The following is a 24,543-nucleotide window of genomic DNA, read 5'->3' on the forward strand; positions in this document are numbered from 1 at the left end:
CTGGGAGCCAAATTTGTTTTAAGGAAATTAGATTCAAAATAAAATTAGATTTCAGATTAAGTTACTTTTTAAATTTTGTTACCCCAATTTAAGGTAAATATTTTTATTTAATAAAAAAATTTCCCCAATCAACCTACAAAATGATATGTTTAAGTCCTTCATACTGAAATGATCTATAGATATATTCTTTGCATAGTAGTATGTATGAAACTCAGAAATAATACATTTATATTTAACCATACTAGATTCTTGCTCTTGCCTGAATCAAATTTTCTTCAAAATTTGATTTGAATACACATCTTTTACCAAATTTGAAACCTCATTACTCTATTAATTTCCTATGTCTTCATCATGTACTTCATTAGACCATCCTCCTCCTCCCACATCATATAACACAAATTATCCTGGCCTTCTTTATCTTTTTGAATGAATCCTGAATCTGTTGAAATTGTATTCTAAAAGTTGGACTTATTTCTAAATAGATGTTCTAGAAATACCTTAAATTTAGTATGTCTACAGACTGCCTTTCTTACTTTCTCTTTCAATTCTCTATTTACTCCTCTATTCTATTTTTTTCTTGCTCTCTTTTTATGCTTTTGCTAGCTACTAAGTTCTGCCAAATAAAGAATCTTCAAGTCATCATTTATTTGTTTCTTTTCCTGAATTACCGCATAGGCTCTATTTATTGTTAGAGGCAAGCCCTGCCAACTCTACCTTCTAAGTACTTCACTCAACTGTCATCTCCCTTCTATCCTATAGTTACGATTTAAATTATTGTATCCTTATTACAGTATATACAAAGTCTTGAGTTGTTATGGTATTGTACCTGGGTTCTGTCCCTCTAATCTTTACCAAAATTCTCCCTTCCCCTTCTCCTACCCTGCCCCAGTGAGATCTATTTAAAACACAATCTGCCTATGCCATTCCTATGTTTTCTCATTATCCACATGGCAATTTCCAGCTCTTTAACATGATACATAGCCCCTTCATATTCTTCTACATTGTTATTAGATTTTCTTCTTCAGCAATACCAAATGACTTGTAATTTCCCAAACATTATATTGTTTCTTATTTTCTTGCAGTTAATTGTTACTTAGCATTTTCTAGGTATCATAAATCATATAAGGGAATTTATAAACTTGTGTTAAGCAACAAAATGTGGTAGAAATGATTATAATATGCATTTTGCAGATGAGAAGTAACTTGTCCAAGATTATACAATGAGAAATTGGAAAGTAATAATGTTTGAACTGAGCTCTGGAAGTCATGTGATTAACCATTTCACATTGGGCATCTATAAATTCCATCCTCCAACCCCATATGCTGTCTACAGTGCCTCTCCTTCAGCTTCTTTCCCTGGACAAACTCAAATTCTACTTAATCATCAACATTAATGCAGTTTACTTTTATCAGGTTTTCTTTCACTATCCCCTACCTCACCCATTTGTACTATCTCTTCTGGGAACAACACAGGATTCTGTGAACAACATTGTTACGGCATTTTCTATATTGCATTATAAATTTTTACTTTTGGTTCATTCTCCAAATTCTTGAGACTCTGTAACCAACGTTGAATCATGGGTTCAATGATCATGTAGAAAAAAAATTATATAGTCTCTTGTGAATTCTCATAATGAGGCCAGTAAAATAATTTTTGTGGACGAGAGTTAGTACTGAAGAAGCAGAGAAGAGTCCATTTGTGTACATGCATAGCCTGAGATAATAGCAGGATAGTCCACTGTTCTCTTTTCTTCTTCTGTTATGGTCTAGATAATAAATAAAATTGTTTTCATAATGAAAAATTTACAAGAATATCTATATTGTGTTTTAAAACATGAAATTAGAAGAACTGTTACAGAAATTGCTAAGGGAAATTACAATTAGAGTACCTATGTTTCCTCAAATCAAAATAAAATTTTAAAAAACTACCAAACTATATTTTTAAGATGAATTATAAGTTTGAATCAAAATTGTTACAATTAAATATGTTTTTGAAGGAAGAAAATATGAAAGGAATAATAAATTCCATCCATATCATTAATGAATTAAGACTAATTATATCACCATGCTAACTTTAACTATTAAAATGATGGTATAAATAAAACTAAAATACATTATTGAATATTACTTTTCACTTTTGGTGTTAGAAAAATTCACCAGTGAGTCATATTTTTCTTTCCTATTCTAATAAATTTCTTCAAATAGAGTCTGTAGCAACACATATTAATAGAATAAATAACAGAGAAAATAGGAAGATAAATGTTTTCATACTTAGAAGATAAAGAGGAAAAATAAGAGTATATGGAATAGGTATGAACCAGTTCAATTAAAATATTAAAAGGCAGAGTAAAAAGATGTTGAAATTAGAAAGTAACTTAATCTCTGTATCTTCCCCTTATTTCACCAAAGGCAAGTTAAAAAACAATAAATAAATATGCCTCAGTTGCCTTATTTGCTAAATATACTTTCTTGACTGATTTGTTTTGATGACTGCATAAGCATGATATGTAGTACCTGAACAATGCCTGGAATACAGGCAGAATCCATAATGCTCCTTTATACTGGGGAAATAAATCAGAGAAATTTAATTATATCATTCTAATTCATCAAAAGATATATAAACAGATTTATTAATTACATTAAATTCACTCTGCTGTATTTGCTTTCTTTGGCGAAAGTGTGCACTTCAGAAAAACCAAGAAAATAACAATCAAAAAACTTTACTTAGATATTAAGTTAAAATAAGAAATTATAAATATGGCACAATATCACAAATCAGTAAAAGTGGGTTAATTTAATTCTAACTGTGTGGTTCAAATGCAGCCCATCAGTGTCCTGTCTCCTCTCTGCCATGGATTCTGGCTACAGCACACATCACTGGGTGACCTGTTAATTAACAACTACTTGCCATTGTGGAATGTGCTTGACTCTTCCATTTGCGGTGGCATAATCTTTCAAACCATACACAAATGCTATCATTTTTGAAAGGTAACTAGTCTTTCTCAGAAATAATAAACCTTCCTAAATAATGTGTTCCTATGAGGGAAGGAGAGGGATTGCTTCCAAGATTTGGCAATTTGGACATTTTTCCAATATTGTGTAATGGGATTTTCCAAATATGGATGATTACAACCTCTTATCCAGATAATAATTTTCCTTTTGGGATCCTGGTCCTGATTCTGATGTAAGAAATTAGCTTCAGCCATGGGGAGGTCTGGTGATTCAAGCATTGTTTACCAGTAGTTAAATTTTCCTAAAGCCATTTAACTCATAACAGAAAAAAATTATCATTAAATTGGGACAGGCTTTTTTAACCACACATCTGGAATTATCAGGAAACACTGCTTAGTCTTGACTCTATAGATTTGAAATAAAACAATTAATTGTGCACCTTAATCTGTGTCAGCTACTCTATTAACCACTGACAGTGATGATATCACTTATTCCTCACAATATTCCCATAATGTTTCTATTATCATGACTTCTATTTTACAAATGAGGAAGGTGTTGAGGTTAATGGTGAAGCTGTGACTCAAACCCGGGCAGTCTGATGCTCACACAGATGAACCTCTGAACTACCACACAATAGTGCTTTTCTTTCCGGATCAAAACTCTCCACTTTTGGAGATGATTTATTGTTTTCTGAACAATTTTAAATGCCTCTGTTCTTTTAGCAGAAATGCACCTCTACATGTAGAGCCTTGTAACCAAGTCACATGCATTGCATGGAAAACATTCTCTAAGTAAGACATTAGCAACACCTCTACTCACACTGCAATTGAACCACATTTTAATAATCTCAGTTTAAATTCATTTTGACAAAGAGCCTTGGGCAAATAAACTCTTCACTAACATTGTACGTGGTTGTCAAGTCAACTGAAAAAATATTTTTATCATATAAAACTTCTCAACTTGTTTAAAAGTCTTTGCCAGGAAGTTTTCTGATATCCTGCGGAAAGCTGGAGAAGCATTTGGATTTTGAAGATGGTCCCTTTTGATGTTTAAAGAATTAGAGAGGAGAAGCCTTATAAATTCACTCACTTTTTTTGGATAATTGGAAAGGATCTGATTTGTAAACAGTAATATTTTAAAAGAGTAGGCTTTTTGTGCTGAATACATTAAGCATTTTTATGACATAGTATTTCCCACTAAAGCCATATATTATGTGGAAACATTAATAAAAGAAAGAAACAAACTATTACAATGTCTTACTGGAAGTAGATTATATTTATACAAAATGACATTTAATTTCATATTTCTTAGAATTCAGTGGGTATATCTAATTCAATATAATTTCACTATTGTGTGTTCACGGAGAAAAAATTTAGACATTAAGATATACAATATATTTTTGTATCATATTTCTTTTAATATTTTAAGTCCTTTCAATTTGCACAAACAAGGAAACCCACTTTTATTGGCAAGTCAAAAGGCTATATAAAAGCAAGGTAAAAAATAAGAGGTTAAAAGAAGAAAAGTAGAGGTACAAAAAGAGATTCCTTTTGACTTTGTTGTGCATTATATTACAGGTTTATCTAACAATGTACATACACTTGTTGAGAACCCACTACTGTGCTGAGCTGGAGTCACAAAGATAAATAAGACTCAGTTCCTACACTCAAAGAGTGTATTATCTACTAGGATTGGAACACTATCCCTTGCTCTTGTGTAGCAAATGGATGCCTGGGTCCTGTTTGCCCTATATTCCTTAAACCTCTACCGCTTATCTGCCCCTTTTCAATTCTATTGCTATCAACCAAAATTGGTGCTGATTCTTTTTACTTCTGGATTATTGTAATGTCTGCCTCACTGTCCTCCTGTTCTTTAACTCTTTGCTTCTTAAACCATGCTTTAATGGTGCTAGTTTCTTATGAGTGTATTAATATAAAAAAGCTAGTTTCCTATGCAAAAGCTTTTCATTAGCCCTGGCAAGCAGAGATTCTAAAAATGTGAATAATGAACCACTTGCATCAGAATCATAGGGCATGAGGACATTAGAGTAGTTAAAATGCAGATTCATGGGCCTGCCCCCAACGAATTAAAATAGAATGTTTAGAGGTAAGGCCTAAGAAATAGCATTTTGACACATTTTCTAGATGATTCTTATTTACTCAAAATTCTGGAAAGCAATGATCTACAGGATGAAATCCATTCTTTATCTCATTATTCAAAACATCTGTAAACTGATATCAATCTGATTTTCATAGTTAATTCCAGCCTAACCTGTTGTATAGTTCCTTTCCATTAGAATACCTTCCATTCTAATCTGCATTTAAATAGACTTTCTGCCTTTAAAAAAGGATTTGTTAATAAATTCTAGCCCATATTTATCACTATCTTTAACTTCTATGCCCTTCACATATATGGTGTGTAAGACATATCAGAATTGTCTCGTATTTCTGGTTAATTTTAAATGATATATATAAATTACCACTACCTAGAATGTACGTGTTCACAGAACAGAAATAGTCATATTTTCTTTTTACTTCCTTTAATTATTTAGTTGAATGTCCTGTTAAATGTCTACTGATTTATCAACTGATATAGGATCATAGAAACACCAAATACACTATAATTAGAGATGTGAAACTACTGCGGCTTCTTGCCAACACAGAGAAACTGCGACATGAAAAAGTTAACAGATGATCTACTCCAGGAAGGTTGCTTGCTTTACTCTAGGATATGCATTTGCCAAGAAACATCGGAGAATTGCAAACAGAAAGCCAACTCTTCCAAGGTCATTCATTAGCTGGGTGATTTTTTTCCCTCTTCCACTAACTCACTCCAACATCCAAACCTACATTTGGAGAGAATCTGGTATGGGAGGGCTGCCATATCTATATTGGCTGAAGTCTCATTATGATAATTAACTTGGAAAAACTGCTTATTATTCTACGTGGTATCATTGTCTAAAAATATCAAATACGAAAGCCATGTTAGTGGTCTACAAGAGTCTTCATGATAAGTAAACTTCCTGTCAATCTAGTTATAAACCTCTAAAAGGTATGAAAGCACTCCAAGAAAGAACAGAAAAATGAAAGGCCAGTGAAAGCTGAAGATCTCCTTTTCACGTTGAGGAATTCATAAAAATACTACTACTAATTATTATTATCATTCAATCACTCTGTATTATGTGCCAATCATTGTGCCATGACATTATAGTATCACAAATCCTAACAATGAACCTTGAGATTAAAAACTATCCAAATTCTAGAAATAAAGGAAATGAATACAGAGGATTGATTTATCCAAAGCTCGTTCATTAAGTAGGTGGCAGAACAACAACTCAAGCCTAAGGCTGTATGTCTAATAATGCACTTTCCCTCTTAACTATCCACATAGGTAGTTTTTAACATTTACCAAGGCATTTGTGTCAGGGGAAGATACCTGTGACATCTGCTATAGAAAATTCTAAAGAGTACAATGGGGACAGTATCTTTAGATAGCCATTACTAATTTTAGTTGGTCAACAATAACTACAAAAAATTAATTTTCAACATTTTAAGGAGCAATGGATTTCTAGAAGAGCATATTTGGTTTGTGCCTGTCATTAACAATTTATTATTATTTCATCTATTTCCCATTCTAAAAGTCTTAGGAGATGATGTACTTTATAGGCATTTCTTATTTCATTCTTTTATTTTTCTTTTTTCTTTCTTTCTTTCTTTCTTTTTTTTTCTGAGACAGAGTCTTGCTGTATTGACCAGGCTGAAGTGCAGTGGTGTGATCTCAGCTCACTGCAACCTCTGCCTCCCAGGTTTGAGCAATTCTCAGGCCTCAAGCTGGCATGCTGGCCAGAATGGTCTTGAACTCCTGAACTCAAGTGATCCACCCACCTTGGCCTCCCAAAGTGCTTGGATTACAGCACACCTCCACTGTGAGCCATTATACCTGGTCTTTATTTAGTTCTTAGTGTATATAATTTCCTCTTAGAGCATATCCTCTCTTCTTAGAGCAGATATATGACTGCACATCAATGCAAATGAGTGCCAAATATTATTCACTTCTGAAAAGGACTCTTCTTGGAAGCTGAGAGAGGGTAACCAAATCTGCGTATGCCTCCTGGGGCATATGCTAACTTCTTTAACTGTAGTCATCATGCTGTACACTAGGTCTCCAGTACTTATTCATCTTGTGGTTGAAGGATTGTAACCTTTGACAAATATGTCCCCTTTCCCCTCATCCCACAGCTCCTGGTAACCACCATTCTTCTGTTACTATGAGTTTGACTTTGTTTTTGTCAGATTCTACATATGAGTAAGATCATGCAGTATTTGTTTTTCTGTGTCTGGCTTATTTCACTTAGCAAAATGCCCTCAAGCTTCATCTACGCTGTTGCAAATAGTAGAATTTCCTTCTTTTTAAAGACTTAGTAATGTTCCATTTTATGTATATATAATTATCTATATATATTATCTATATATATAATATATATACACACACATAAAATTCCAATTATATAATGTATATTATGTTGTGTGTAAATATACATATATAATAATACATATAAAATAAATATTCCATTATATATGGAATTATGTTTATATAATAGAAATATATATATGTGTGTCTATATATATGCATACACACACACACACCCCCCCACATTTTCTGTATACATTCATCTTTATACATTCATCTGTTGACAGATACAGGTTGTTTTCATATCTTGGCAGGTATGTTTCCATACCTGTTGTGAATTAACAGAATTTCAATTAAATACTCCTAATACTACAATTGCTAGATTTGGCCCTTCCGCATTCATAACTTTAGGATTTGGATGAACTAGTTGGACAGGTCTGTCCATGCAAATCTCATGCAATATCAAAAAACATTCTAAACGCTTTGAATATGCACATAGCATCTGTTTTGAATAAGTTTCACTGACAATCTATGCATAATAATATTTTACTAAGATAACTACTATATTCAATCATTTACTTATTTGATATATATCAAGAGCCTAATACATACCAAAGTTTGGTTAGACTTTAAGGTAAACTCATCGCAACTGAAATATAATTGAACTATTGTATTTTCATACAATAGTTTATTTTAAATAGGAATTCAAAATATCATGTACCAAAAGGGAAAAATATATTGCCATTATATTTGCATAGCAATAAAACCATATTTTCTCATTAAATAATATTACTTAGTCAAGACATTACTTGAGCATTCCTTGACTCAAACTGATTCTTCCACTCTGGGATTCAATTGTCTTATGTCCTGGACCTCAAGATGACCAACAGATGAGCATTCATACAACAAATGTTTATTCACTTGTACAACATATGTTGGAGTTCTTATGATGTATAATATAGTCAACCTTGTGCTGTGAAAAAAATGTATTAGACATGAATCATATTTTCACAGATTGCTATTCAGTTGGGAACTTATACATAGGTAAATATCAGTATAAATCAGTGTATCTCAGAAATAATTTTAAGTGACAAATGATATTTAAAATAATCAGTGTAAGAGACTTAAAAGTGGAAACAGGCAGGGTGCGGTGGCTCACGCCTGTAATCCCAACAATTTGGGAAGCCAAGGTGGGTGGATCACTTGAGGTCAGGAGTATGAGACCAGCCTGGCCAACATGGTGAAACCCTGTCTCTACTAAAAATACAAAATTAGCTGGGTGGGGTGGTGAGCGCCTGTAATCCCAGCTACTCAGGAGGCTGAGGCAGGAGAATGGCTTGAACCCAAGAGACGGACGTTGCAGTGAGCTGACACAGTGCCACTGCACTCTAGCCTGGGCAACAGAGTGAGACTCCATCTCAAAATAAATAAATAAAGTGGAAACATATTTCTAACCAGGCTTTCAAATTTACTTTCACAGAAGTGATAGCATTTGTCGTGGCCATTAATAGGTAAGTACAATTGGGATAGGTATAAATCATTAGTGCTGGAAGTTGGGATAATAAAAATAATGAATAAAGGCATGATGTTTGAAAAGTATGGTTCATTTGCATTCATAAAATAGAGAAGTAGATTGTAAAGTTACAAAAATAGACTAGGGTCACTCTATAGAAGTCATGAATCTAAGGCTAAGGAATTTCAAATTCATTCATTAGGTTGTGAAAGGCAATAAAGTTTTCTGATATGAAGGTTAGGACCACATTTCAGGAAGCTGAATCTTAGTAATGTGTGAATACATTAGAAAAATGAGGTAGCAAAGGAGAGGACATCAGTTAAGTGGATACTGCAAGAGTCCAAGCCAGGAGGAATAACAGAAGAAAGAATAGATGGTTGAGATAGCTTTCTCAGATGAAGAATGAATAGAATTTGGCCACTGATTATGGAAGTAACTAAGGGGAGAAAGAGTTAAAGATGGCTCAGATGTCTCAACTAAAGGCCTTGTGGCAATAATGGTGCCAATGACAGAAATACAGATGTCTGAAGAAGCAGGTTGATAACCTGACCCTCCCCTCTATTCTATCCAGGCACAATTTCCAGAGAAGCAAGTATGTATGTAAATGTTATTGATTCCAAAGGCTTATTAGTCACAAGGCATCTGTATTCTTGGTACTCTGGCAATCCTTAAAATTTTAGCAGGTGGCCCAAATATTTATTGCCTTCAACGAGGTAACTTTGCATATTTATTGCCCCATTAGCCTTTTAATTCCAAAGAAACTCCTGAATTGCCCACTTAGTGGAAAAACCATGTCTCCATGCCAAAGTTTAATAATATACAGTAGACCTTTTCCTCTGGTTCAAAAATCAAAACAAAAACAAAAAATACATATGCATTTTTGGCCATATCAAAACATGCTTGATATTTTTATAATGAAATGAAATATAAGTAATTTCCCCTAACTCATATAATTTTACCCAACTCAACATCTCTATGAAGTAGACAGTCTAATTATCACATAAAGTTCTCAATCAGTGGGCAAGTGGTATATGTTTAATGCAGTCTCTTTCAACTTGTAAAAGTATAAAACTCTATTAGGGCTATATTGGTTATTTTCTTGAATTATCTAGTACAAGCATAAGTTATAAATGTGCTAACATGCTGGGAATATGACAGCGAACTAAGTAGACAAGATCTCATTATCTACAAACAGAAGAAAGAGACATAGGGTAGAGAGTTACATTTTGAAAAGTTTTATGAATAAAATTAAGGAAGGCAAAGGGGAATAAGCCCAGGCAGTGGTTGTGCTTACAATTTTAAGAAATGTTATCAGAAAGGCCTCACTGAACCCTGATACATGAGTGGAGAACTAAGAAGAAAGGGAGACAGCCATGGGGCTGCTCTGGAGAACTTCCCAGGTAGAAATCAAAGGAAAGACAAAGTCCCCAAAGTGAGTGTTTGTCTTCTATGTTTGAGTTTCAACAAAGAGGCAATGAATCTGGAGCGCAGTTGGTAAGAAGGGAATGACAGGCTATAGGGAAGGAGGCTAGAACATGTAGAATTTGGTGGGCCGTGGTGTGGGCTGGGGATTTTACAGGGTGAACCAGGAAGCTCTTGGAAGGTCCTGAGTAAAGAAGCCAGGCGATTTGCTTTGTTTTAAATGAATCTCCCTGACTCTAATTTGAAAACAGGCTATAGGATGCAAAGGCTAAAAAAGAAAGATTATTTAAGAGGCTACTGTAATAATCCAGATGAGAGGTGTTGGTAGCTTAGTCCAAAGAACTAGCAGGACAATTAGTGAGAAGTAATCAGATTCTGGATGTATTTTGAAGGTAGAGTCAACAGCTGATGAATTGAATGTGGACTATGAGAAACAGAGAACACCCAAAGATAATTCTTTGGCTTTTGGTTGTCCCACTAGAAGGATGGAGCTTCATTTACTGTCATAGGAAGACTTCAGTGGCAACACTTTTGGGGCTGTGGTAGTCATTTCTGCATGTGTGTACCAGAATAAAGTCTCACTTATGTGGATATGGGTACATTTCAAAATATAGAATATTCTTTTATAAAAATTTACCTGATACTTTATTGAAAGTCTCATCCAATATCAAAAAACATTCTAAACACTTTGAATATGCATGCAGCACCTGTTTTGAATCAAGTTTCACTGATAATCTATGCATAATAATATTTTACTAAGATAACTACTATATCCAGTCATTTACTTATTTAATATATATCAAGAGCCTAATATATACCAAGCACTGTCAAATGCATGAAGAATCCCATTATAAGCAAAAACAGATATGGTTCCTCACCTCTAGAAGCTTACAGCCTAATGAAGTATATATCTAACAGATGAACAAATGTGCATTTATGAAGGAGGTGGTGCCACTAAAATGATTAATAGAGAAACTGACCCACAGAGAATGCTTTCTTTAGAACATGACTATTGAGGGGGTATATGAACTTTGAGCAGGAGGAGATAATTAAACTAAGCTTAAAAAGTAAGTATACTCCAAGTAGTATTTAGGTCCTGCAGTGTGAAGGAACATGGTACTTTTTAAGTTCTGGGGTATATGTACATGATGCACAGGTTTGTTACATAGGTAAATGTGTGCCATCGTGGTTTGCTGCACCTATCACCTAAGTATTAAGCCCAGCATGCATTAGCTATTTCTCCTGATGCTCTCCCTCCCCACCTCCTCCCCACCAGGCCCCAGTATAAGCTGTTCCCCTCCCTATTTCCATGTGCTCTCACTGGAACATGGTACTTTGGAAACACTGTAGGAACTCTAGTGCTGAGAATGAAAGGGGGAGTGAAATGAAGTATGGCTAAAGAGATAAGGTGGGGACAGATAATCCCCGGCCAGCCCAGAAGTAAGTTGAGTAAAGTTAGCTAGAAGAACTCTTCCATGTTTCTGGCAGAGCACTGTAATTAATGACATGGGCTTTGGATTTGGACAGACTTGGCTTTGATCATGGATTCAGGCACTTATTAGCTGTGTGAGCTTTGGCAGTCATCATCTCTAAAGTAATATTATTGCCTTCCATCTTTAGGTGGGAGCAGAAGTCTTTGGCCTCAATGTGCTAAGCCAGTGCAAAATTCTTCAATAAATCTGGACTTCAATAAATCTCCAGATTTAGCAAGGTCAGAAAATGGTCACGGGATTATGCTATTAATAGGTATGTTTAAAATGATTATTTCCCAGATAATTTATATATTGTATAATATCTTAGACTTGGGGCTAAATTTTCCTAAAACCATACACAGTAATGCAAGGGTTAGTTTACTTTTGGCTGGAATCCACAAAGAAAATGGAATTATTTGTAAACTTTAAGAAAAAAAGCCTATGTTTCATGTGTGTGTATAGAAACATGGTATCTTTATTTATATAACAAAATACTCTAAGGCACCACTAAATATTTGTACAAAAGAACAACTTTTATTATTTGCAGTGAATGGCATCATAGGATTATGTCTACATACTTCACAAATAAAAAGGACAAAGATATACAAGTGTAGACCACATTTCAGGCCAAAAATAAAAATGATGGCTTTCTAGCAACTCAAATGCAACTTCCTAGTGCAACACTGACTTAGACTGAACAGCGACTGTCACATCTGTTATGTGGGAGGGCTACTCAGAGTGTGACCTGTGCACTCGCTGCCATTTGATGAACTCTTTTTACTACTGAGTTGTATCCAGATAAGTAGCTGGTGCTAGAATGTAAATCAGCTACATCATTAAGCACACAGTTTACTTCAGCTTTTTTTCATGTCAAGACTCTTTCAATGAAGGAAGCAATGTCCTATATTCTGGCATTGATTGCTATCTCATCACAGACCACACTTGAGTAGTAAGATCATTTTATTGAGCAGTTAATGCAAAATACATATTTAATGGAGAGAAACTTACTATGCATACTAAAGTAAATTCTAGATAGTTTAAAGTGTTAAACAGTGAGAGAAAGACAAAGACACACACACACACAGAATATAAGACAAGAATACAAAAATGTGTTCCCCTAATTTTAGAATGAGAAAGTACTTGTAATTGCAAAAACCTACAGAAGAAATTATAAAAGTATGGAATTTGATGATTTAAAAATCTACAAGTTATACATGATATAAATGATGAATTGATGGGTGCTGACGAGTTGATGGGTGCAGCACACCAACATGGCACAAGTATACATATGTAACAAACCTGCACATTATGCACATGTACCCTAGAACTTAAAGTATAATAAAAAAATTAAAATAAAAATAAAAATCTACAAGTTATAAACATTAAAAATTAAGATTAAACCAATTATTAGAACTAGGAAAATGTTTACAATATACTTAATGAAAACAGAATGACATTAATATTGAATAAACTCCTGAAAAATGAATCTCTATTAGTTTCAGTTTTCTCATCTGTAAAATGACAATCATAACAATACTTAGCTTAAGATTTTTTATGCAGTTGAATTAGATCTGAATACACAGCATTTAGCAAAATACCTGCTAATACAAGCTGTTGTTTTTATTAGAAACTCTTTGGCAACTCAACATAAAATATGGGATTTTGCAAGTTTAAAAATATTGTGTAATTGTGTAGTAGAGTTCACAAGTTTGAGTAGTCTAAAATCGGCACATTCCAAAGAACTATTTACTCCTTGCCTGACTGCTTGGAAGTAACCTCTAAGTCCTTGGGCTATCCCTCCAAAGTATCTTTGACAGGAATATCTTTGTTTAGCTGGAGGCCTTCTACCACCACGAGTTTTGCTAACAATGTGATTTATGGCGGGGACTAGGGCCAGGTTAACCTCAGGAGGGAATGGAGACTTGAAGGTTTGCCTTATAGGAAGTCAACCAAGCCTACATGATCAAACTCCAGTAAAATCCCTGGATATCAAGGCTCAGTATAGCTTCTTGGGTTGCCAATACTTTGTGCATGATTTCACACATTGTTGTTGGGAGAATTAAGCACTGTCTGCACAACTCCACTGGGACAGAATAACTGGAAGCTTGAGCCTGGTGTCTCCTGGACTCTGGCCTATGTGACTTTTTCCCTTGATGATTTTAATCTATATCCTTCCATGGTAATAAACTGTAACCACGAGCAAAACCACTTTGCTGAGTTTTCTGAGTGATGCTAGCAAATCAATGCAGATTAGTCTTAGGGACTCTTCCCTCAAAGCACACCGATCTAATAACAATTAATATATTAATAAGTTTTGGCCTAAAATGAAAGTAAAATCCCTTTCTTTAACAGACTGTTGTTCACAAAGATCATATAAAATATAGTGGATATAATAAATATGTGCATATATATATGAATTCAATAAAACATCAATTTCATGAAAAATTTCTAAGTATTTTCATTCACAAAATAAAGTTTTAGACTTCATCACATTAAATTATGAAGATCCCAATTATATTTGAGGAATATGTGTTAATTCAGCACTACCAGTAAAAATATTTCTTGTCAAAAATTTTAGTTACCAGAAAAATAATAACTTCCGGCCGGGCACGGTGGCTCATGCCTGTAATCCCAGCACTTTGGAAGGCCGAGGTGGGCAGATAACGAGGTCAGGAGTTCGAGATCAACCTGACCAACATACTGAAATTTGGTCTCTACTAAAAACAAAAATAAATTAGCCAGGTGTGGTGGTGCGCGCCTGTAATCCCAGCTACTCAGGAGACTGAGGCAGGAGAATTGCTTGAACCCAGAAGGTGGAGGTTGCAGTGAGCAGAGATCGCAAACCACTACACTCCAGCCTGGGCTACAGAGGGGGACTCCATCTCAAAAAAAATAATAACTCCTACTGTTACTGTTTAGGAAGCAAAATTGTTCTGAAACAATTTTAAAATGTTGGCTTAAATAATTTATTTCTTCTCTCTTACTGTAGATCTTAATTTACACTTTTCTATATAATTGTATATATCTTTAAGTTGATAATTTGCCAAAGGAAAAAGTCAATACATTTTTGCTGACTTTGTTTTAGATTCCTTTGCACTAGTAAGAGAAAAATTGTTGGTTCTCTTTATTTATGCAAATTTTCATCCCCAAGAGTCATTTTTTTAAATACTTAGTGGACTGTATTGATTTTTCTAGCTTTATGTGAACTTGTTCTGAGAATTTCTAGAAATCAAATTCAAGTCAACAAACATAAATACATTCATTTAAAATCTGTTTAGAAACATTTTATATGTGATTATAAAGGTATTCTTGAAAAGTTTACATGGAATCATTCTGCCATTCTAAGATTGTGAGTTGCAGAATTACATGATATCGTAGTTCATTATTAGTTTCTAGAATATAGTCTTCACGTATCTAATTTAACACAAAAAAAGAAAGAAGGAAATCCAAAAAGAAAAAGAAAAATATAGGATTAAAGAGTTTCACTTAAGTAGCTAACTCTTAATCATACCTCTAAATAAAAGGGCTCTGCGTGTGTGTGTGTGTGTGTGTGTGTGTGTGTGTGTGTACGTGTGCAGGCACAATGGCATGCACACAGAATCTGTAGATATCATTATTTAACATCCATGAAGACTTTACCCACTGGAGAGACTATGAGCATTTGGACATTTTTTCTTGTATTCTTCTTTCTTTATTTCTTCTTACATTGTGCCTTATATCTTATAATGGATGATGATGATGTAATTCATACAGATAAATTTCTTCCTACTTGTTTTTTATAAACATGACATTCTGACTGCTGTTGCCTCTCACTGTGTAGCATCATGAAAACACCAGCCACTACTTTTGAGACAAATATTGCTTACTGCTATGGAGAATTTTCAGTAAAGGAGTAGTTTAACATATATCACATCCTGGTCCTAGTCCATCAAGTATTACACATAGCTTTGGCACATCTCTATTGCTTTTGGGTACAGCTCTATAAAAGTCAAATAAAATAATATTTTCGTACCATTTGAACTATTCCAATCTTAGCTCCTGGTCATAAACCAACATTTCTACTACATAAAGCTGAAGTGGCTTTTCCTTAAATTACCTCATTTAGTTTTCAGTTAAAATAGTTGTAGCTCTATGGTCAACAGTTTAGATGTTAATAAATTAACTTGTATTGCATTTGATTCCCTTAGTGTTTCTCCTACATTTTAGAATACAATGAAGATTGAAGAAATTAATTTTGCATATCTGGTTTTAAACATACTGGTTTTAAAATATACTTCTTAAAAGTAAACTATTCAGGGTACTTGACAAAATTATTTAAAATCTGTTTACAAAAATACACATTGTTTTTATATCAAGGTGTTACTGCATAGCTCAAGAGCAAAGATCATAATTATTCATAAATCTGTATTTTATGAGAATTCTATTTATGATTATACGTATCTTTATAAAATTATTTATTAATAAGTTTTTTTTTGCCTCTAGACATTATTCTCAGCATTTTTCCTTCAAATGATGCCTATAATTTTTCATAGGTTTTATGACTAAACTGAAAATACCTTTCAATTGTCAAAATTGTTTTGGAATTAAGAATCTATAGCCTATCATTCCTAGAATGAAATATTAAACAAAGTTAGTGCACTGCATACTTTCCCTAAAGGACGAGGATATTAAAGAATATTTATCTTTTTTTTTTTTTTATTTTTTTTTATTTTTGAGATGGAGTCTCGCTCTGTCACCCAGGCTGGGGTGCAGTGGTGCGATTTCGGCTCACTGCAAGCTCTGCCTCCTGGGTTCATGCCATTCTCCTGCCACAGCCTCCCAAGTAGCTGGGACAACAGGCACCCACCACCATGCCTGACTAATTTTTTGTATTTTTAGTAGAGACGGGGTTTCACCATTCACATGATGGTCTCGATCTCCTGACCTCGTGATCCGCCCGCCTTGGCCTCTCAAAGTACTGGGATTAGAGGCGTGAGCCACCACGCCTGGCTCTTTTTTTTAAATTAACAAATTAACTCCTCATATTCTTGGTCAGTTGACTGAAGACTGAAAGCCTATATGGGAGAATCTGAAAGGACACTTGATCCTTGAACAACATGGGTTTGAACTGTGTAGGTCACTTAGAGGCAATTTTTTAAGCACTAAACAAGGATCAAAATTGCAGTGTGTGCAGGTTGCTAAACTTGCATATATAGAGGACAAACTTCTCAAATAAGTGGGTTCCACAGAACCAATTGCTAGACTTGGATATACATGGGTTTGGGGATATACAGAGATCCAGGAACCAATCCCCTGGCAAATACCGAAGGGCAACTGTATGTCTATACATTTAAAAATGGTGACATCAAAAATCAATTACTTGAAAATTATTAGGACAGATTTTAAGTTCTCAACACAAAAACTGCTATGTATGTGAGGTAATGCTTATGTTAATTTGCTCAATTTTGCCATTCTACAATGTGTACACATTTCAAAACATTTGTATGGAGTAAATTTTGATCAATTAAAAAAATTAAAAATCAATTGGTATTGGTATTTTTCTGTTTCTTAGGCTGGGTTATGGATACATTTGTACATTTAATTTTTGATAATTCAATGAGCTGTGTAATTAGGATCTGATCACTTGTGTTTACTTGAATAACTTTTTAAATCAACTACTGTCATGTCCGATGTAAATTGTTTCTTCTAATCTTTCTTTTACCAATCAAATTCCACTGCCAACTAAACTTTCCTCAACTTCCTACAGACTCCAGGAATATAATGAAAATGAAGTGAGCTGGGTGTACCATACTAGGGTGTTGCGGCCTCTGATGAACTGAGGAAGATGGGTCTAATTTAAAGGGTACGGATGCTACCCAGCTCCTAGGAATGGTTGCCATATGGGACAGGGTTGAGTGTTACCACGTCTGCAAATCTTACCTTTATGTCAAATTTATACTTTTTTAATGTTGGCAACTAATTGAATTTTTTAAACACTGAAGGCCAAACTAAATATGTCTTTAACTAAAGAGCCCTCCCTCCGTAAAGATCACCTCCCTAATAGGGCCTCACTAAATCTGAGTCCAATTAAAATACTTGCATTTATACTGCTGATACTGCCAGCAATTAGGGAAGCCTGTATTCAAAATTAAGTCTGATTCCCCAACCTGTGCCATTTCTTTCTTTCTTTCTTTCTTTTTGAGATAGAGTCTTGCTCTGTCGCCAGGCTGGACTGCAGTGGCATAATCTTGGCTCACTGCAACCTCTACCGCCTGGGTTCAAGCGATTCTCCTGCCTCAGCTTCCCTAGTAGCTGGGACTACAGGTGCGTACCACCACGCCCAACTAAGTTTTGTATTTTTAGTAGGGATGGGGTTTCATGTTGGCCAGGATGGTCTTGATTTCTTGATCTCGTGATCCACCTCCCTCAGCCTCCCAAAGTGCTGAGATTACAGGCATGAGCCACCATGCCAGACCGCCATTTCTACTTTAATAAACTTCCTAAAAATATGATCATAGCTTTATGTAATTTGAATCCTAAACTAATCCCAAAACAAAGGTATTATCCCAATTCACTGATGAGGAATCTAGGCCAGAAGATAACAGATAACTTAATGGAACAGTTTGTTAATGTTATGGAACAGTCTGACCTGAGTTGAATGGTTTGAGTTCAAACCCCTCGCTTCAACAATTACCATTGTAATAATTTCAGGAGGGTAAGTTCTCTATATTTCAGTATTTTTCCTATAAAATGGGTATACTAATAACACATCACAAAATTGTTGTGAATATATACAAAACACTTAAAAACATGTCTGGCAAATATTAATAGTAAGTACTATGTAAGTGTTGCCATTACTAATTATTGCTATTAATTTCAGTGAAATGAAAATTAGAACAATAACTACTTCTTTGGGTTTTGTATTAAATGAACTAATCTATTGAAAATGTTTATAACTGTTCCTGAGCCATAGTTAATATTCAATACATGTTAATTATATGTCTAATTTCATTGTCTTTCAAGTACATTACATCTAAATCATGTGAGTTAATTCCTTTACTTGTGCCTGGTAATAACAAATAGAGGTAGTACCAGAGGCTGGAATTACTTTCATTTGTACTGAGTGAATGTTTGAAAAGTTTATAGCTTTGTAGTCTCATGATTATGGAAATATTTGTATCATTTAAAAATCTGTAGTGAAATCAATCATGCACTATGTAATGACTGTCTTGATAAGGATTTTAATAATGTAATAAGATTTTATTCAAAGAAGCAGGAATAGTTGCAACACTCAAAAGACATTCTTTAAATGTAGTCGGTCTTCACCCCTTCTTTTCTCCCTAGTTTTTCAAAAACTTGAAGCCCAGAGAAAAAATCAAAAGATATCCAGGTAATTCAGTAACTCAAATTACAAAGTTACATGCTAACATATTTAACATAGCCATGATTTTTACTTACTTGTGACCCATTTCATGAGCAATTGTAAAAGCAAGATTCAAGCCATTGTCTTCAGCAATAATACATTTTCTCTTTTCACTACACATTCCACTCAAGTAAGCTATACCTAAAAAATACAAACATTAATTATTGTATGTCTGAATGAATATGCAAATTTTTAGTAGTTATTAGCTGAGCATATGCAAATTTTTTACTAGTTATTCGCTGCAGGAATGAAAATGGCAGTTGTCACGACTAAACTGTCAGTATTAATCTGTGAAATCTAGCCCTAATAAATGAAATTTTAGGGGCAAGTGTATATGTATAAGCCAGGCAAAAACTGTTCATATCATTTTCATTTTCATATTTTAGATAAAATTATTTTACCAATTATCAAATCCCAAAGGAATAATATAAGAATATATGTTATAAATACCAATTTCATCATGTAAGACAAATGAATAGTTACAACTTAGAAAATGTAATGAAACAGCAATGATTAATTTAAATATATTCAATTATTGTGAAGAACATAGTTTCGAAAAAGTATTAATGCAAAATAAACTACATATAAGGCAGTCTTGAACTTACATTTATATTTTGAATTGATACAATTGTGAAATTATATTTATGAAATACTATTTTAATATGACATAGAGCTATCTGTCATATTTGAAATACCAGAAATATTTTATTTGAAAATTTCTTGGCAAAATGGTATGTTGCATAGTTTATGATACTGAAATATTAATTAAGATAAAATTTTAGCAAGATATTTGATCTTTTGGTTTAAATTATCAATAAAAAGGGAAATATTTAAACTCCTTAATATTCTTTAGTCAAATATTTATGCTCTGTTTTACTAATTAAGACATATACTTGAATAATCATTTCAGAAAATGAATTGTTACCAAGTATAAGTTATAATGTTCTTTTCAAATAACAAAAGTTATTATAATATCAATTATTTTGATACATTATATGTTCAGTATTTCCCATATCCTTATAAAATAAATTTTAAACTCCTTTTATAGATGAAGATATTTAGGTCTAGGAAGTTCTGATTTACCAAAGATCACATAATTACTAAACATGATGGAATGGGGATTTAATTTCATCTTTGAATCCATCTGCTGGATATTTATTTTGTTTCTGAAAAAAAATTTAATGCAGAGCTTGCCCTAATTAAAGATGGTCAACTGACTGCTTGTGACTTTTCTCTCTCTCCAGAAACAAAATATAATGGTAAGAGATAATTTAAATAAATTATTTTAATAAAATATTAAAAGAATCACCTTGCCCGTGTTTGGGAAAGTTAGAAAAATCAGGGAAGAATATGAACAGATTTAGTGAAAGCTACAGCCTAAATGTCAATAGGAAGATTTCCGATGAGAAGAGAACTTCTGAATTGGTGGAACTCCAGAAAGTCTCAAGACTGAGGCACACATGGTCTAGGGAGAAGCAATGCAGGAGGGTTGAAAATGGAGATTAGCTGAAACTATATCTGAAGTTCTAAACAACTCAATTAAACCTTCGTGTAGAATGTCAAGGCCTGGTATCCACAGTCCTATCAGGAAAGTAGAGATGCAATCTTTAAGCAACAGGTAGAATAAACATATTATTTTAAGAAATATAACTACATGAAGAAACAGCAAAAAGATGAAATACACATATGGATGTAGTTTTTTTTATATCTTTACAAATTAAAATAGATTTTATAGAAAGTTATCATCTACAAATAGATGAAATGACTTCTTAATGAATGGGTGGTTAGGTGGATGGATGGATGAATAGACAGATGATAAGCCCAGTTACTTCATTTGGCTTATTAAGGTAACTGAAATTACTTCAAAGTTAAATCAAGAAAAAGTAGGACAGAAAGATGAAGGTAAGGATATGCAGAGAGGGACTGGGGAAAGAAGAAGAGGAGGGGAGAAGCAGGAAAATCATATTTTAAATTACAGTTCTATTAAAAAAACAGATGAAATAAAAACTTTTTAAAATTTGATTTAAACGTAACAACATGAATTTTAAGAGAGCTAAATCATATTAATACAACAAAGAGTGGAAAACGAAGATTTTGAGATAATTAATTTTCTATTATAATCCAATGGAAGAAGACAGGAAGAAAGAAGGAAGGAGGATAAAAGAAAATATCTCCTCTAAATAGAGTATTAAAAGTTATAGCATTTGAAAATAAAATAATACTTTGAGATGAAATGTCCCCCCAAAATACTAAATCAAGTTCACTATAATTAGCATGCTGCTACCACTGATTAGTACAAATCTTCTCTTAAGATTCCCATATATTTTGCCACTTTTTTCACCACAGCTAAAACAGTCCCACCACCCTGTTCAGATTTAAAACTCAGCTAACATGGGTTATCATCATGTCATATACTTGTTTGTCACATGGACTAGGACATATACAATTCAGTCACTTTAATGAGTTTTATATGTCTTCTCCAGTATGCATTCTAATACCATACTTTCCCCACATAAAAATAGTACTGCCACTTGTTTCCAATTCTTATTTCTTCTAATTTGCATTGGCTAGGATTTTGAATGTACTATTGAAATATATGGACAATACTGATCTCCTTATTTTTCCTTCTGAGTTTAATAGGAATGTTTACCATTTCACAGTTGCATATGATGTTTGCTGAAGGTATTCATAGAATACCTTACTAACTTAAGGAAATAACTTTCTGATATCATTGCATGTCTGAGTGAAGAAGGAGGCAACATGATTTGATATATAGGTCAAAAGTGAATGGAAGTTTATTAGTAATATTTGGAAAAGGATCCAAAGATTGGAATAGCCACTTAGGGAAATATGGAAGAGCTGAATAAGTACTACAGGAGTGCTTAATGTAATGAGTCAGAAAACATGTTGCTTCAGCTGAGGACGGAGTGCATGAGTTTGGAGTAGCACTAACATAGTACTCAGTTGAGTGATATTCAACCTAGTGGCTGAAACAAAGACGAGTACATTTAGATTCAATTTAGGTTGAGGTTTTGTAGATCACATGTGGAGGAAGACCAAAGGTATGAAAGCTGTCAGTGAAGTTAAAAGTGAAAGAAGGCATACAGGGATCTATGGGGGATGAGTAAAAAAGTAAGGTTAGAGGGAGCCTGATAAGTTGAGAAAAGAATACAGTAGTAAAGAGAATGGAATCCTCAATGATGAAAAAGAGCAGACATTTTATAAAGAAAGTATTTTATCAGGGAGTGAGACTTAGGGATTTAAGATTTCAGAGGTCGGGCACGGTGGCTCACGCCTGTAATCCCAAACTTTGGGAGGCCGAGGCGGGCGGATCACGAGGTCAGGAGATCGAGACCATCCTGGCTAACACGGTGAAACCCCTATCTCTACTAAAAATACAAAAAATTAGCCAGGCTTGGTGGCGGGTGCCTGTAGTCCCAGCTACTCGGGAGGCTGAGGCAGGAGAATGGCATGAACCCGGGAGGCAGAGCTTGCAGTGAGCTGAGATCATGCCATTGCACTCCAGCCTGGGCAACAGAGCAAGACTCCATCTCAAAAAAGAAAAAAAAAAGATTTCAGAGAGAAAGTTCTGAGATGACATGACTAGGTATTGTCACAAGAGTAAAGAAGGGAGCAGGTAGAGGTCATCAAGATTGAGCTCAAATAATTATTAAATAGTATTGGGTGAACTAATAATAATCAACATGAAATTGCACATGATCAGAAAGAACTTGGGACAATGGTAGGTGGCCAACATCCATAAGAAATGTGGGTGAGAATCAAGATCAATCACAGCTTTAACATGCTAAGGCTCAAAAACTTCAAGATCAGAGAGATTTGGGTTTAGAAGCACCAGTGGGGAACAGAGGGAATATGACAAGTATACAACAGCCTGAAAATGCTGTTGTTAACTACCATCCAGCATATTTGAAAATAACTTTAAGAATCTGTCAGTGCAGGAAAGTATCAAGAAAACTTGGCTTAAAAAGAATCTGAGTACGCTAGAAATCAAAACCCAAGGCTACCATGAGCACATGAACATCAGTATGAAGCTTAAGAAATACTAAGCCATATATGTAACATAAAAGTTGATACTATTATGTGGAGATCTTTGCCAGTCCTGTGATAACAAACGAAATATGACTATGATGAGACACTTTATCACCTCAGCAAGCATGAAATTCTCAGAGGGGAAACATGTTCCACTGAATATGAGCTCACAAATCATAATTACAAACCAAGTAAAGCAATAGTTCCCTGTGAAGAGAGAGACCACAGATATAAAAACCAGAGGAAAATGATGATGAAATAAATACTTTTTTAACATAGACAGAGTTTGACGTTCACATTTACTGGGCCACCACAATCCAAATATATCTTTTTGTAAGTTAGAGAAAGAAACCACTTCATCATGATACTTCACATACAATTATTGGTGTAATAAACAGTTTTTTGAGAATAAAAACGTTCACTGATATGTGATAAAATTTGTTCAAGTAAATACACAAATGTGTAATGTACACAATTGTAATGTACTTGTGTATATACATTATACATTTGGATAATATATGTAAATATAATGTATATATAACTACACAAAAGTATAAATGAAAATTTAAATGTTATCTATTACAATAAGCATTAATCTGGAAAAGACCCTCGGTGAAGGAACTAGTTAAAAAAAAGTGCTACAGAAAAAAGGAAGCTGAACATAGAAACAAGGGGTGAATACAAGAAAACTGGCATGAAAATCTTCATAAACATTCTCAATAAAATAACAGTGATAGTAATAATAATGTCTAAGTTTTCAGTTGTGTGAGATTTATGCAATGAAGGAAGTAATATAGTGAATTCAATATCACAAAATTAGATAAAACGTGAAGAAATTTAAACTCTACTATTGTTCAGACTCAGGATAGAAATAACTAATTTTAGATTACGTTAATATAAGAATACGTATTTTTTCAAATGAGTAACTACTGAAATAAAGAACTATAATTAATAACTGACAAAATAATAGGGGGAAACGAAAATAAGAACAACTTAATCATTGCAATAGAAGTAAAAAAGAAAACAAGTGGAGAGAAAATATCTGGTAAAATGAAAGCAGAAATACAGTAAAATATATTAGTAGTCAAATTAGGGTAAAAGGAGCTTGCTTTAAAAACTTCTTGGATCGGGTTTAATAAAATTCCTATATATCTGGCTATAGAGAACACATGTAAAGCTTAATAATAAAAACATTAATCCAACAAAAAAGAATCACCAAATAAAAGAGCCCCCAAAGAGCTGGTTTACAATATTTTACAAAATATACCTTGAGGTAAAAATATTATTATGCATAAAAGGAAGAATTATATAATTATAAGAAA

General features: G+C 33.7%; 1 protein-coding gene across 1 annotated transcript in view; it reads right to left on the minus strand.

Moving 5' to 3' along the window:
- The window catches only part of ADAMTS19 (ADAM metallopeptidase with thrombospondin type 1 motif 19), a 269,639-nt gene that overhangs the window by 122,004 nt on the left and 123,092 nt on the right, over window positions 1-24,543 (minus strand). Inside the window, exon 8 of the mRNA XM_033181355.1 lies at window positions 19,207-19,312. Coding sequence (XP_033037246.1) covers window positions 19,207-19,312 — 106 coding nt within the window. The remainder of the gene's footprint in view (window positions 1-19,206; window positions 19,313-24,543) is intronic.

This window comes from Trachypithecus francoisi, unplaced genomic scaffold, assembly GCF_009764315.1.
Source record: "Trachypithecus francoisi isolate TF-2019V2 unplaced genomic scaffold, Tfra_2.0 Lachesis_group2, whole genome shotgun sequence".
NCBI lineage: Eukaryota > Metazoa > Chordata > Mammalia > Primates > Cercopithecidae > Trachypithecus > Trachypithecus francoisi.